A 16,095-nucleotide genomic window follows, 5' to 3' on the forward strand; every position below is an offset into this window, starting at 1 on the left:
ACCAAATATTCATTCTGGGTTTAATTTATTCATTAATAACCAGTCTTGGAGTATTTTTGTGGAAAACAGATGTGACACAGCCATGGATGATCTACTGTGTGCCACTCCGGCAGATGTGCAACCACTGGGCACTTTTAAAATTGTGCCACAAGCAGGTCTGACCGAAAAGGACTAGTCTCAGATATACCTGCTCTGCAGACCCTCGTGCACCATATGGTGTTCACATAACATATGGATAGGGTCAACATCTCATTCCCATTCATTACAGACGCAGTCGCTGGACCTGAACGTTTCACCTGCAGATCACTGATTTCAGGTGTGTTAGACTCATTACTTCAGTGGAAGCAAAACAAGACTACAACACCCAGAATGCGATAAGCTATCACACAACAGTCCAGAACTGGCAAGAGTGTCCAGCTACTGAACTGCTCTGTAATGTTTTCTTAAGCGTCCCATAATATACGAACTGGCAGGATTTGGACTGGATTGTTTTATGCTATTTGTAACTTAGTGAAAAGTAAACACTATGCAATCTTGCGTCTTCCATTTAATTACAGACTAAGTAAGTAACGAGCAGTATTCTAAGATCGCCTCACCTAAACGTCTCACCTTGACCAGAGACCAGAGCATCATTCTATAACCGGCTGCTAAGCAAGGAAGTCCGAAGCAAGAATAGGTTTATGAAGCGATGTCCTAGACCTTTGGTACCACACAAGTATCCCATCTGACAATTTGCTGCAATGTAAAGTGGTACAGCAGGCACCTGGAATGGCAAAAACAGCATTCAAGCTACCTACAGCATAAGTAAAAGATGGAGTGTGTAGGACCATGTACGATTCATCATTGAAGCCACCACAGGCATTCGGTCAAAAGATAGCGAAGTGAAACGCCCACGTTAATCCCTTTAATGCACGAATGTCCAAAGTAGAATCGGGTGCATCTGACCACATACCAATTTTTTCAGGATTATCTCCATGTAAATGATTATTATTGTGATTTATATACATTTAATGCAAGGGCTTGTCCTGGAAATCGGCATAGATCCAGCCCTCCTTCACCTGCTTATAACCCCCTGCTGTGAGGTTATCCAGGGACTTCATCATCTAGATTATAGCTGGTATGATTAGCAATACAGTTTTATGATTAGTATGTATTCATCTTTTTACATGCCTTACTGCCTACACGTCGCTATCAATACAGAACGAGTTTGAGGATTCGACCAAATGAATGTTTAACTACCACGCTTGTTTTTTTGGGGAGGGGTCTTTTTGCCCAGTCTTGTCCACATCAGTGAGAGATGAATTTAGTGCTTAATTTGTTTTAAAAAATCCACATAAATAATAGGACCAAATATCCTGCTGAGTGCTGGGGTTATCCAAAACCAGGGATACTTAGTCTCGATTCCACGTCATGCTCTTCCTTCCACGCCCTTCATTTCCCATCTCACACGTATGGGGTTTTCAGCCCTACTTTCTCCTGTCCATACTGATTATATCTTTCTCTTCATCCAAGCTCTCATTTTGGCTCATTGAAAATAAGCCCCAATCCACATAACTGAATGTTGTTGCCCATCACCCCCAACCACCGCACTGGATGAACTGGACAGTCCAGCTTATGAAAACCTTTTTTAATAAAACAATTTACCTTGTCTTCAGACATTGTGTCATCAAATATTTCTTCCAAGGATTTCTTTACCGATTCCACGCCTTCACCGAACACCTGCACAGAAAGGAAACCTCGTTAAAAGCAGGATCTCTGTGCTTATTTTACAGACCGTATAAAAGTTAACAAATTATTCAACAAAGGCTTAAGCACAAATTTCAAAGCAACAACGAAAGAATGTTTGTGCCAAGAGAAAAGCAGTATTTTGTGTAGATTTTGTACTTTGCCTATACTTGCGGCTGTGCACCAAGTGCTGGTCAGGTAGATGCGTAAGATAACTATATTTTATCACGATGGGCACAGAAGCATGAAGTAGCGTTTACCACAAATAATGTCAAGTGGAAGATTTGCACACTTAATTTTGATACCAGCATTTGTGCCTCCCATCATTTGTGAAAAACAATTACCTATTTCACAATATTCTACCTTAATAATCAACCAAAATCACATTCCTGAGAAAAGCAAGGCCTACTCTATCAGTCCTTTGGGAATTTATATAGCTACATTCAAAGTTAGGGATGTCACGCTACTTGGCAATTAAGGCAACCGGGCCATTTTGAACACCGTTTCCAGTACTGGACCTTTGTATGATAACCTAATGCATTCTGGATGTTGTAGTCTTGTTTTACTTTCATTTAACATTAGATTGTTAAAGGGTTTCCCAGTAGACGCTGCCCGAAGTGTTTTAATTGTATTCAAGAAGCATGGGTCTTAGCCTGAGAGTAGTGGCAGTGCAGAGGTAAAGTCTGAGCTAAGGCCTTGGATTGGGAATCATCATCTTCGTCAAGCCAGGCATCAGGATTGTCAGTGACTCACAGACGCATTCAGCAAGTCTACACTAACCATGTGTCTAAAAATTCCATTTCATGATGTATCAGCCGCATAAATGTACTGAGCCTTGTCTCAAAAGTCACACTCGGTCCATTGTCATCCCCACCATGCAGACACTGAGTAGGAGAGATGTCCTGCAGGAGGGAGCAGGTGTATGTGGCACACACGTGAGGCAATGGAACCCCAGACTAGCTGGGGCCCACATCTTCCTTGGAGATTCACAGACAACTTGACTGCAGTAACCTTAGTAGAGTGAAAGCAATAGGGTGTGTCAAGAGACATGAACCTAGAGGTGTATTGTTCGGGTGGAGTCATTATTAGCTTCAAATACTGATCTGCATCCATTTAGATTGTTTCATGCCAACAAGGCTTCACTGAATTCATGGCATGGATACCTCTTTTAATGTGTGCCCCAGATGTGGCAAGAGAAATGCATCACATCCCAATTTTCAAACAATTTGAAAAAGTACACAAATGCTCAATGCCAGCGCAATGCAGCTCCCTCCAGAGCTCTGCTTGCCAGAAGTGTGAGCGCTACCGTGTGCCCCGTGTACATTCCTCTGCAGAAGCCCGTCCTCATGAAAGATGGGGAGTCTGCCAAATGGATAATCAGATTTCTGGCAAAGAAAATACCAGATGGACACAGCATAGAAAGGATCCTGTAATTTTCTGGATCAATAGCATTGGTCTCCCTTAATGCAGGGACAAAGAGACAACCCTTCCATTCCACTGGTGGATCACCACCAGCCAAACAGAGTAATTAGAGAAAAGGTATAATACTATGGCCTATCAAACAGAATTAGATGTCAGAAGAGTATTTGTGAGGTTCTCTGGGCTAACCATGTATGACAGTTAGCAGTATAAAATAATGTTGGCTACTTTAGTAACAAAGGCAGATATGCCATTTGAGATTCGTTGAGCAAAGCGAGGGAGCTGGGAATCCTTATTGACATGGTAATGCACCCTAGAGATATAAACGGCCCAATGATTATCCGAAATCGCCTTCTAGGCCAGGTTGCTCATCAAAAAGCACTTAGCCAAAAGCTTCCAAGCAGCTCTAAAATAACAACCATGTAGCAAATTTATAAAACAGTTAAAAGTGATAACCTTCTTTCTTCTGGTTGACATCATTTTATCTCTGACCATTATCCAAGTACAAAAGGGAATAGTGCAAGCTAAAACAATGCAAATTTTAAATATGTCAATATTTGGGTGCTCTAGCAGGTGTACTTGTTTTCCTTGTTATGCAGTCAACGTCTTGCTTCATTAATATGCGGACACTGTTTATGATCAGTTTCATGCCCCACTGGTTTGTGGTCCTAAGTCTTCAAGTTCTATGATTCTCAGATGTGTAGACGGCTGTAGGAACTGTGCTTTAGGGGGTTTATTTCCACAAATAAATTACTCTTCGTCATTTCGATATGTATGTGTGACTTTATCAACGCCTCTCTTTTTTTTACCCTATCTCTATTTTTTCTTTCGTCTCTCACAAAGTATGCACGTATTTATGTATAGTTCAAATTGTTGGCATGCAGGTCTGCAGCAGCTTTGGTATCTGCCTGCACAGATTGAAGCTCACCATGATTTCTGTCCTCCCACGATGTCTTCAATCTGCTTCTTCAGAATTTGTTCGATGTGAATCATATTCTACAAATTACAGCGGTGATTCGGCTAACTTCTATGTGACGATATTTGTTGCATTTTTTATATTTGTACAGATAGTTGTCAAGTAACTAGTAGTTTTGTATCATCTCTCGCTCATACAACTGGTCTACGTTGTGTGGAGGCCACTCATTAGGTCTGGTTGCACACACTAAATATGTCTGACAGGATCCCTGAACATGGAGTTGAGAGGACCTGACATACAAGGAGCTACTGATCAGTCTCACCTGGTTAATACTTGGCCGGCCGTGCTTTTTCTTCGAGCTTGTATCCAGACCCCAAAGAGAGGAGAACCTGCTCTTCCGCTTGCTTGCTGATCTTGACATCGCCTGCGTTCTTCGCCTCACCGCAGCCTCTCCGGTACGAGCTGCTACCTGTAGCAACACCAGATGCAAGATGGAAATGTGATATGGTCAGATTCCATGCAGAATTAGTCAGTGAATTAAAAAAAATACCCACGCACCAGCCCACCCCTCTATGCCAACTTTTCAACGTTTAAAACTTGACGATATTTTGGGGATTTCTTCAATGGCCCCAAAGTTGAAATTGAACGCCTTTATGTTCAACAGAACTTATATTATGCATGTCACAGACTATAACTGGAACAATAGGGCCCCCCATGGGTCAAAATACTTTCTTTTTGAGTAAAAAGTTTCTCGAAATGAGTGTTCTTATGTAGCATCAATGTAACTGTTTAGCATACTGGCCCCTAATAACGTGAGTCACAGATATCTTTGTGCCATCCTTTAATTCCATAGTGCTCCCTTCAGGGTCTAACAGAGGCCTTTTAAACAGCAACAAAGATGCATTCATTTTTTTCTCTGCTGCACTTTGCGAAATGTAAACACAAACCTCAGTACCACATTATATTTTTGGGCAATATCGCTTAAAGTGAACCTGCAACAACTATCTTATGATTTTAGAAAATACAGATAAAAGATGCAGACTTTTCTCTTCAGACAGACATTCCGACTAGTGACTACCCTCTCCTTCCAAATGTTCATGTCAAAGATTACTCTATCCCCCTCGCTCCCTTACAGCGCTCAGAAGAATCTTTGGTGAGAGTGAGCGCTACACAAACACAATAAATAAATACCCATGCAAAGCATGGGTATCAATGCCTGCATATATCCATGAAATACACCAACACTCAATTGCTAGGCATTAACATTTAAGATGATAGCTTATGTCCAGAAAGAGTGGCTTCAAGGTCACGATTATTGCCGCACAGGGTCAAGATCAGAATGAAGTGAGTGTGCGCCACGTTCATACTCCGAAAAACAAATAATGCGGGTCGGTGATAATCTAAAAAAAAAAAAAAGCGATGGAGTGATTAAAGAAATAGAAGAGACTTTTTTGTAAAGATTTCTCTAGAGGCTGCTTCGGCACTCTAAAGAGCAAGGTATGTCTTCTTGAATAACTTTCCTTAGTGCACGCAACCACTGAAAGCAGCCATTACTCTGTCATCATCACCACCTTTCTTCTCAAAGACAAATTAAATGCCAGTGATGAAAAGTGAAAAGGGCTATAAACACAAGGATCCAAAAAGCGTCAGACTGATATATATATATATATATATTACCTACTGGCGGTCGCCAGTAGGTATATATAGTTAGGATTTTTTCTCTATGGGATTTTTGAAAATTCTATGTCTAATAACTTTGGCGTTTGTGGACGGAATTGGCTGAAATTTTCAGGAAAATGGCACATTTTGTTTCTGAGTAGCCCTTGAAAATTTGGGGGGGGTTCGTCAAGGGGGGGCCGAGAAAAAAGGGGGGTCCCAAAACGTGTTTTTAACATTGAGTTTTCCATAGGGCGGTCGGCCTCACTTTTAGCCCGAACGGCTGAATGGATTTGCACGAAACTTGGCAAAATTGTAGGGACTGGTAGCCCGATGTGCCTTTTGTAGGTCTCAATATATGTGCTACAGTGGATTTTGAGAAATTAACGTTTAAAAAAAGATATATCTGTAACAGCGGACCGGGCAGCGCTCCAGGACGCGTACTTTTCGCGCAACGGAGCTTTGTGAAGCGAAGCTGATTGGTTCTCCGGCGTCTGTAAACATTCCAAACAGTCCGTAGCGGCCGCCATCTTGTCTCTCGGTAGGATCGAGAGACAAGCGGAGGCCAAACCGAAGGGGCAAATGACCATAAGGGGGCATAGTAGATCCTCCCTGACCGTTTAGGTTTGATGTGGAGGTTTTAAAAGGGCCCCGCGGGGCAAAAAAAAAAATAATAATAATCGAACAGCTGAATGGATTTGCACGAAACTTGGCAAAATTGTAGGGACTGGTAGCCCGATGTGCCTTTGCTAGATCTCAATATATGTGCTCCAGTGGATTTTGAGAAATTAACGTTCAAAAAAAGATATATATCTGTAACAGCGCACCGCTTCGCGTACTTTTCGCGTTACGGAGCTTTGCGAAGCGAAGCTGATTGGCTCTCCGGTGTCTGTAAACATTCCAAACAGTCCGTAGCGGCCGCCATCTTGTCTCTCGGTAGGATCGAACAGCTGAATGGATTTGCACGAAACTTGGCAAAATTGTAGGGACTGGTAGCCCGATGTGCCTTTGCTAGGTCTCAATATATGTGCTTCAGTGCATTTTGAGAAATTAACGTTCAAAAACAAGATATATATCTGTAACAGCGCTCCGCTTCGCGGAGATAAAATTATATGTGTATTACCTAGCTGTTGCTAACACCAGTTAGCGACGGCTAGTAGAAGATAGCGACCATCTTGGGCCCCACTTTGCATGTGAGTGATATTTATCACTAATGACATGCAAAGTGGGCATGCCAAGATGTTAGCGACTGGAAACAGTCGCTAACATCGCTATCTCCTATTATCAACTTTTGGAAATATTCGAGATAAGCGCGAATATCTCCAAAAGCTACCACCTGCCCTGAGCAGTTCTTAGCCATGTTATCCAATGGGAGGTGGATAACATGGCTAAGAGCATTAGCTCGGTAATGCATGAATATCGCTGAGTTTTCAGCGATATTAATGCATTGCGGTCGTTTTTTATCGTATTTGCGATAAACCTTGATAATAGCAAGGTTTATCTGCGATAATTTCTGACGGTAAAAAAATCGTTGCTAAGCATCGTTAGGGATAAATATCGCTTAACTTTGGTAATATGCCCCAACGTCTGTTAACGTTCGATTCGAAGGAAATCAGGAAGTGTTGAAAAACATTGTCTGCGCCATCTTGTCTTTTTTCAAATGCCACACTTTTGTCGTGCACGGCAGCCATTTTAGATGCCTTGACCAGACCCACTCTGTGCACGCTGTCGATCCTTAGCATGGCTCCCCACCCTCGCAAGCATCTCCCCCAGGCAGTGGTCACCCCCGCTCTCTGTCTTATGCATGGGTAATAAACCTCCCCCCATCTGCGCTGCTCTTCCCTGAGAATCACACCCTGTGCCCGCCCGACACCTCCCTTTCGCCCTATTCACTACCGCACCCTCTGACACTCCTTTTCCTCTGTGTCCGATTGTCCAGGCTGGTCCTAGGGTATCAGCTAGCCCTGCAGATGTAGTTTATGGCCACAGCTGTAAAGAATCACCCCTCTTCAAAGGAGTTATAGTAGATCAAGGCCCACACTCGATGAGATCCGTCACAGCAGAAGCGTTGCTATTATCTGAAAACCATCCTGTATTGTGATTGGGGAGGGGACCGAGCCTGAAGCGGAAGATTCCAGGGATGACTCTTTGTACATCAAAGTTTTTACAATTATGTGTCACATTAAAAATATATAGCACTCCGACAAAGTAGTAAGATTATAAAACTTTAATAATTTATAAATATATACAAGAAAACAAAAATAGTAATAACATATAAACATTTTTAGGGAAAAACAACGAAGTAGCGGTCGGCTGTGCGAATAGTCCCAACGCAGCACAACGTCCAGATTTCCGGCGTGGGGCGTCGCGGGGGGTGGGTCATCAGTAGCAAACTGTTGTGCGAATAGTTCCAAGGCAGCAGAACGCGCTGAAATCTAGATGACACGAAAGTGATGTCTAGTAAGTTGCCACCCAGCAAATAACGGCGTGGGGCGTCGCGGGGGGTGGGTCATCAGTAGCAAACTGTTGTGCGAATAGTTCCAAGGCAGCAGAACGATGGCACCAAGGTGATGTCCAGTAAGTTGCCGCACTGGTTTTGGTATCCTACAATGCGGCTCCGAATAACGGCGTGGGGCGCCCGGGGGAGGCGGCGTGAACGGGCCTCTCCAGGTGGAGTGTCATCTGTTGTAGTGGGGCGCCCCTTTACCGTTTCAGTTGCCATTCCGTCCGTTTTTGGTCCACTGTGTCAAAAGCCGCAATTCAGCTGAGTTGCGCCCACTCTTGAGGTGCAGCGATAGGCGGCTGTCACAGGACTCTCAAAATGGCGGCAGGCTGTTTCCTTTTTGGGCCTGGTCCACTGAAATGGCCCTGGGACACCTTGGAAATCAGACGCTTGTCTGCTAGGTCTTGGACCCCATTCTCGAAAGCGTCCCCTCCGCCTTGAGAATTCATCAAAAGTTTTGGGGGCCCCGACTCCTGCAGGCTTCTGGTGGGGAGCGGCTGCCATGATTGCTCGCGGAATGACCACGACTGAGCTACGAGATGGTGGTGCTCTCATGCTGACGCCAGCTTCAGTCTGAAACATCCAGAAACAAGGTGGGGCTTTCATCGTTTGGGGAAAAAAAAAAGTTTTCATCCAATGAAAAGTGTTGTTTTTAGGTCATATGATCAAGCCTTCCATCATTAGGAAACCAAAAGTAAAATGAACCAATGAAAAGTTTTATAAACAAGTCACATGACCTGTTATGCGGCATAGGGTATAAAATGCGGAGAAAATACGTTGGCACGTGAGGCGGCGTCAGTAGCGGACCGATGTGCGAATAGGCCGAAGGCAATACAACGCGCCAAGATCCGGATGGCACCGAGGTGGTGTCATAGTTGAGAGTTCTGAGCAGCGGTTGTAACACTGTCTGAAGCTTATTTGCAGCTGCTGCAGCTTCACTACGCGCCAAGATCCGGATGGCACCGAGGTGGTGTCTAGTAAGGTGCACTTGTGTGGCCATCCTACAATGCTGAAAGTCGGCGTGGGGCGCCCCGTTGGCCTGTGAGTTTGCGTCAGTAGCGGACCGATGTGCGAATAGGCCGAAGGCAGCACAACGCGCCAAGATCCGGATGGCACCGAGGTGGTGTCTAGTAAGTTGCCGCACTGGTGTGGCCATCCAACAATGCTGAAAGTCGGCGTGGGGCGCCCCGTTGGCCTGTGAGTTTGCGTCAGTAGCGGACCGATGTGCGAATAGGCCGAAGGCAGCACAACGCGCCAAGATCCGGATGGCACCGAGGTGGTGTCTAGTAAGTTGCCGCACTGGTGTGGCCATCCTACAATGCTGAAAGTCGGCGTGGGGCGCCCCGTTGGCCTGTGAGATGGCGTCAGTAGCGGACCGATGTGTGAATGGGGCCGAAGGCAGCGCAACAATATTTTCGGAATAGAAGACACCACTAGGCGCTGAGATGCCAAGATCCGGATGGCACCGAGGTGGTGTGTAGCAAGTTGCCGCACTGGTGTGGCCATCCTACAATGCTGAAAGTCGGCGTGGGGCGCCCCGTTGGCCTGTGAGTTTGCGTCAGTAGCGGACCGATGTGCGAATGGGGCCAAAGGCAGCGCAACAATATTTTCTGATTTGAAGACACCACAAGGCGCTGAGATGCCAAGATCCGGATGGCACCGAGGTGGTGTCTAGCAAGTTGTGGCACTGGTGTGGCCATCCTACAATGGTAAAAGTCGGCGTGGGGCGCCCTGTTGGCCTGTGAGATGGTGTCAGTAGCGGACTGATGTGCGAATGGGGCCAAAGGCAGCGCAACAATATTTTCTGACTGACACCACAAGGCGCTGAGATGCCAAGATCCGGATGGCACCGAGGTGATGTCTAAGTTGCGGACCGATGTGCGAATGGGGCCAAAGGCAGCGCAACAATATTTTCTGAAGAGAAGACACCAAAAGGAGCTGACATTCCAAGATCCGGATGGCACCGAGGTGGTGTCTAGCAAGCTATGCAGTTGAGTTGTGTGCGCACTTGCGGCGAATAGGTCGAAGGCAGCATAACAATGTTTTCTGAATAGAAGACACCACAAGGCGTTGAGATTCGGTTACCACCGGGGTGATGTCTAGCAAGTTGCCGCACTGGTGTGGCCATCCTACAATACTGCTCCGAATAACGGCGTGGGGTGCCCGAAGGGGGGGGGGGGGGGGGAAGCCGGCGTGAATGGGCCTTCCTAGGTGGAGGCTCGTCTGCTGTAGTGGGGCGCCCCTTTACCGTTTCAGTTGCCATTCAGCTGAGTTTCGGCTGCTGTTGATGCTACAGCGACAGGCGGCTGCAAGAGGACTCTCAAAATGGCGGCCTGTTCTTTGGATTTGGGCCTGGTCCACTAAAATGGCCCTGGGACACCTTAGAACTCGGACGCTCGATTTTTTTTTCCTTTCCTGTACATGCAAAAAAAGGTAAATGCCCGGTACGTTACACGCTTCATCTGCCACGATGAACTCTCCAGAGGAACCGAAAAAAAATATAGTTGTGGTAACTATACCATGCATCGTCATATGGAGAGGTGGCACCAATTAATTATAGTGCTGCATAAAAGAGAGATTTGGAGGAGAACCCCTGACCTGCTAGTACATTCATCAAAGAAGTGGCACTGAGAGCTTCAGAGGCAAGGGAAACGGTCCCAAATATTTAGAAGAACTTTGGAAAGATTAAAATGACATGTTTAGATTGTGGTAAATTAATTTCATGTGGACAGATGAGTGTTACTCTAATAAATACAGCATATGAACATCATCATATTCGATGGTTGGTAGAGACATTTTGACTATATCCTGGACCTGCCCGTCCTCGCCCAAAATGGCGCCGGAATAAATGGGACTCGTAACTCCTTGTTGTGTACTGGTTGCAGAACCTTGAAATCACGAGATACGTATGCAGTTTTGAAGCACATGGCGGGCAGGGACGAGAATTGATTGAATATTTCGACATCCCTATTGATATTAAGTTCTGATGTGTTATTGATTACTGTACTGTTGAAAGTTCGAATTAACGTCACCCATGGTACTTGCCCGCAAATGTATATCTAGATAATTTTATTGTAACTGGCCCTGTCGTATTTTAATTATAAAATGTACGTCCACCGATTCCGTAACTGTTAGACACCTTAGTTCTTGCAACCTAATGGCCCGCCCGTTACGTTCCTCTACAGTGTAAATGTCTATTCATCATATACGATTACAGTTTGCTCCGTGGCAGGCCCACGTGGTTATAGGCTCGTATTTGTATAATGAAATTTTCACAATAAAGGTTTTTAAAAGAAAACATGGTAGTAGTATATACATTGGTAAAGTTTTTAATAATAGTCACTGTTTTAGAATCATTAAAAGGCAAGTGAAATAAAGCAGACCAATTACATGAAGGGTAAAAGGTATAATACGAAGGAACGCAGTAAAGATAAATGGTCATGGGCTGTTGTGTTTTCTATTCCTGCAACATAAAGTGATCGATAAGAATCTCATATTCAGGCGTATCGGCGACTAAGACAGCAGGTCGACCCTCTTTTGCTCAACGGCTCCGTCATGGGACGAAGAAACGCTCTTTTTCTCGAAAAAAGAATATATTTTACTTGCAGGACAGTTGTAAAATTTCCGGGAAAGTACATTAGCCTGGAACATTATAACATATATTTAAGAAAAAATAATGTTCGGAAGTAATGAAAAGCGTAATTTTTAGGTGATATGACCAAGCCTTTCATCATTACAATAAGAAAAGTAAAATGAACCAATGAAAAGTTTTATTAACAAGTCACATGACTTGTTATGCTTACGTTACGCGCTGCGCGCCCCGGATGACTTCCGGATGCGCTAACGCGGCGCGTCATATGACGCATTACGCGACAACGCAGGTCCAGAATATAGTCAAAATGTCTCCACCAACCAGCGGTCGGAACACAACCCCTTTCAGCAGGCTAAATAGTTCTGTTAAATGACAACAGAAGGGACAGGCAACAAGAACCATCAGTCAAAGAGGGGAGGGCTAGTTCTTCTCTACCGGGTTACATTGGGGCGCTACCGGAACTGATCGAATTGGTAGTCTACAGTGTTTCTGGATGTTTCAGACTGAAGCTGGGGTTAGCATGAGAGCAGCACCATTTCGTAGCTCCGTTGTGGCCATTCCGCAACCAATCATGGCAGCCGCTCTTTATCGTTATTTTGGGCGGGGTGGGTGGCGGAGCCGAGCTGTTTTGCAGCCATCATTGTGTGGAGTTCAGTTCATCTCACTAGTTTTGTATTTGTCATGAGGGGTTGTTCCTAATGTTTCTATTTTAGCGAGGTCAAAAAGAGATCCCATTAGTGGCCTACTGATTTTACTCGATTCGTTTTCTTTTTTTTTTTACACGATTTTTCGTTATCTGCAAAGACTAAACAGAGTATTGCGACTCTGTGTTTGTTTGTAAATAGAGAATGAACCAAAGAGAACTAATTCTAAAACAGTAAATACTTGGATAACAATCAATCAAATGGAGAGAGAAGCAGGCACGACGGATTACAACGGGGGCAAAGGCCTGCGTTAACTACCTTTCACTATCTGCAAAGAGAGAGTACTCCTAATAGAAATGAGGGGGGGGGGCACCATTCAAAGCAGATCAGTGTGCATAAACACGAAAATGTTTTCACTTACCACGTACTTGACATTCGACAGCTTATGATATTTGCTATTAAAAAACCATTGAAATTCACTGAAAAAACCATAGGTTATAGACCATATATAGTTAGGAATTAGCATTTACAAAACCTTGAAAATTCACTGAAAAAACCATAAGTTATAGACCATATATAGTTAGGAATTAGCATTTAAAAAACCTTATTTTACTCACACAAAACCATTGAAATTCCATATATAGTTAGTTGCACTAACTATATATCGCGCACCCGCAATCCACTGCTGATCATGTCACATATTACATCATTCATGACATGGTCAGTGACATCACTGATGACATCACTGATGACATCTCAAATGACATCACTGATGACATCACTGATGACATCTCAAATGACATCACTGATGACATCACTGATGACATCTCAAATGGCATCACTGATGACATCACTGATGACATCTCATTTGACATTACTGATCACATCACTGATGACATCATTCATGTGATAATACGATGAACCTCTTCAGACTCTAATATAACCTTAGATACACTCAGTGTAAACAGACACTCACAGACTGTCACTCATCCATGGAGTTACTCACACACCTAGTCAGTCATGCAAAGAATCAATCACACCTCCATTTCCTCAACTATACAGTTATACACACCTTACTTATTCAAACATATACTAACACATATTTACTCTATTATACAATCCCTGATACAAGTTCACAGTGATCCATACAGCCACTCACACATTCACTGGCTCTTATGCACAGTTATTTATATATGTCAACTCTCACATGTACTGTGTTTTGCATATGTACTTACTTTGACATGCAGCACTGAGATATCCATTCACTCACCAATACACTCATGCACACAGTCAACCGCCCATACAGCTGTTTCCACATGCACTTTTGAACCCATACATCTAGTGAATCAACTGCTCACACATCTATGCACAGAGTCATACACCTCCCAGCCACCCACACACACACTCAGTCTCCCATACAAATACTTGGGCAACCAATCAACCCATATAGTTACTCATATAGCTACTGATCAACACATGCAGCAGTTTACAGAACAACAGACATAATGATGCACAAATTAAGACAGTTTAGTCACTAACCCATGCACTCAGTGAGACACATTTAATCACTCACTCATACAGTCAGGCATGCACCTACTAAATCCTTCATCCAGACACTTATACATCCACTCATTCTTCAATATGTAAGACATATTTTAACTTTACAGAAACATAGTCACTGGATGTTGTCATCAGTGATGTCATCAGTGATGTCATTTGAGATGTCATCAGTGATGTCATTTGAGATGTCATCAGTGATGTCATCAGTGATGTCACTGACCATGTCATGAATGATGTAATATGTGACATGATCAGCAGTGGATTGCGGGTGCGCGATATATAGTTAGTGCAACTAACTATATATGGAATTTCAATGGTTTTGTGTGAGTAAAATAAGGTTTTTTAAATGCTAATTCCTAACTATATATGGTCTATAACCTATGGTTTTTTTCAGTGAATTTTCAAGGTTTTGTAAATGCTAATTCCTAACTATATATGGTCTATAACCTATGGTTTTTTCAGTGAATATATATATATATATCATGACGAGCTCAGGAGGATGAATCTGCCCCTCTCGGACCTATGTTGGACACCCATCATTCAAAGAATAGACAAAAGCACTTTGCAAACAGTCGCAACTCAAACACATGAGTTCACAGTACTGTAATGTACGCTTTAAATGGTTTTTTTGTAGATTGTATTACAAAATTAAAAAAAAAGCTTTTGGTAACCTTGCACCTTACAAAGGAGTATGTTTGTAAGTGCCATGCAGATGGACACTTTATACAGTACCGATGAAACTGCTGCGGAAGCTTCAAACAGCAGTTATGTAGGGTGCATTCCTCTCCCTTCTGTCTCCCCCATCCCTCCCCCACCCCCAGTCAAAATAAGCTTGGCCGAACCAAGATATCACACAATAATCAAGTTGTGATCCTTAGGTCGAACATATTGCATGGGATAGGGAAGCAGATTCCCATTAGGGATGCTTAGGAGCAATATGTGCATTTGTTCCACTTAGCTCTGAATTACCGGGCGAGATGGGAATTAAAATAAACCAAAGCATCCAGGAAGGATAGACAATCAAAGTCACCTCTGAGAAATCAGGTCGCGTCAAAAAAAATACCGTAACACCACTATGTGCGGCTCATGTGCGCATCAAGAACAGCAGTTCAGAGGTCACCTTTCGGGACCGACTGGGAACTGCCCCGGCAATCTTGTCGCCCCCCCCCCACTTCACCCCCGGGGGAGGGGCAATGTGCGAAGCACTGCTCCTTTTGTTATTTAATGTCAGCTCGTACATTCTGAGAACTGTAGTCCTGCATTGCTTACAGTGGACTGCCTGCTACAGGTCAGTCGAGTGGCAGTGGTTGAACTGGCGGTACTGGTAATAGTACTGGTTGTACTAGTTTTGGTGGTGGAAGTACTCGTGGCTGTGTGTCACTCGTGGTGCTACTTGTGGTTGAGGAACTACTACTTGAGGTGGTGCTGTATTGCTGAGGCGGTGGTCCTGGGGGTTTCACGTCTAGTAGTGGAGGTACTGGTGATGGTGCGGGTACAGGCTCTGGTGGTCGGGTTGATACCGGAGCTCAAGGCTGGTTTTACAGTGGTGGTGCCCAGTGCGACAATTTTTGTTGCACCCCAAACTTCCTTCTATAGAGCACGGATTCCCTCACTGCCACACTCCACCACTGCCCCTCATCTCTCTATAGCCCCTCTCTCCCATGCATTCCAATTTGTTTTAAAGCGCTTCTCATACCAGTGTAGGGAGTCAGAGCACTTTACATCATACACACAGTATAAAGAGCAAATGAATCATAAAAGTTATATCAGTCCATAGGAAATATTACATAACACAATGAGGATTACAAGGTGTAGGAGTCGCAAATCACCGATACGAACAGTCAGTGTCTTTTAAGAGTGTTTGTTCTCAAAAAGCATAAATTCAGGATTTTAAAATTACCACAGTGGTTGGGGTTGGCTTTACTAATAAGAATGTATGTCTTGTCAAATGAACCCTTTTTTAACAACATTGGGATAATGAAAGAAAGGGTTAAAAAACATAACGTTCTACCCTATACAACGCACTTTGCATGCATCTCTTTGATGGCAGCTCATAGGACACTGTGCTATCGTAAGGTTG

The 16,095-nt window shown here is 43.9% G+C and overlaps 1 protein-coding gene across 1 annotated transcript in view; it reads right to left on the reverse strand.

Moving 5' to 3' along the window:
* The window catches only part of TIAM1 (TIAM Rac1 associated GEF 1), a 444,435-nt gene that overhangs the window by 173,045 nt on the left and 255,295 nt on the right, over positions 1–16,095 (reverse strand). Inside the window, exons 8-9 of the mRNA XM_078658396.1 lie at positions 4,383–4,529; positions 1,645–1,719 (exon numbers count right to left, since the gene is read on the reverse strand). Coding sequence (XP_078514522.1) covers positions 1,645–1,719; positions 4,383–4,529 — 222 coding nt within the window. The remainder of the gene's footprint in view (positions 1–1,644; positions 1,720–4,382; positions 4,530–16,095) is intronic.

This window comes from Lissotriton helveticus, chromosome 8, assembly GCF_964261635.1.
Source record: "Lissotriton helveticus chromosome 8, aLisHel1.1, whole genome shotgun sequence".
Lineage (NCBI taxonomy): Eukaryota > Metazoa > Chordata > Amphibia > Caudata > Salamandridae > Lissotriton > Lissotriton helveticus.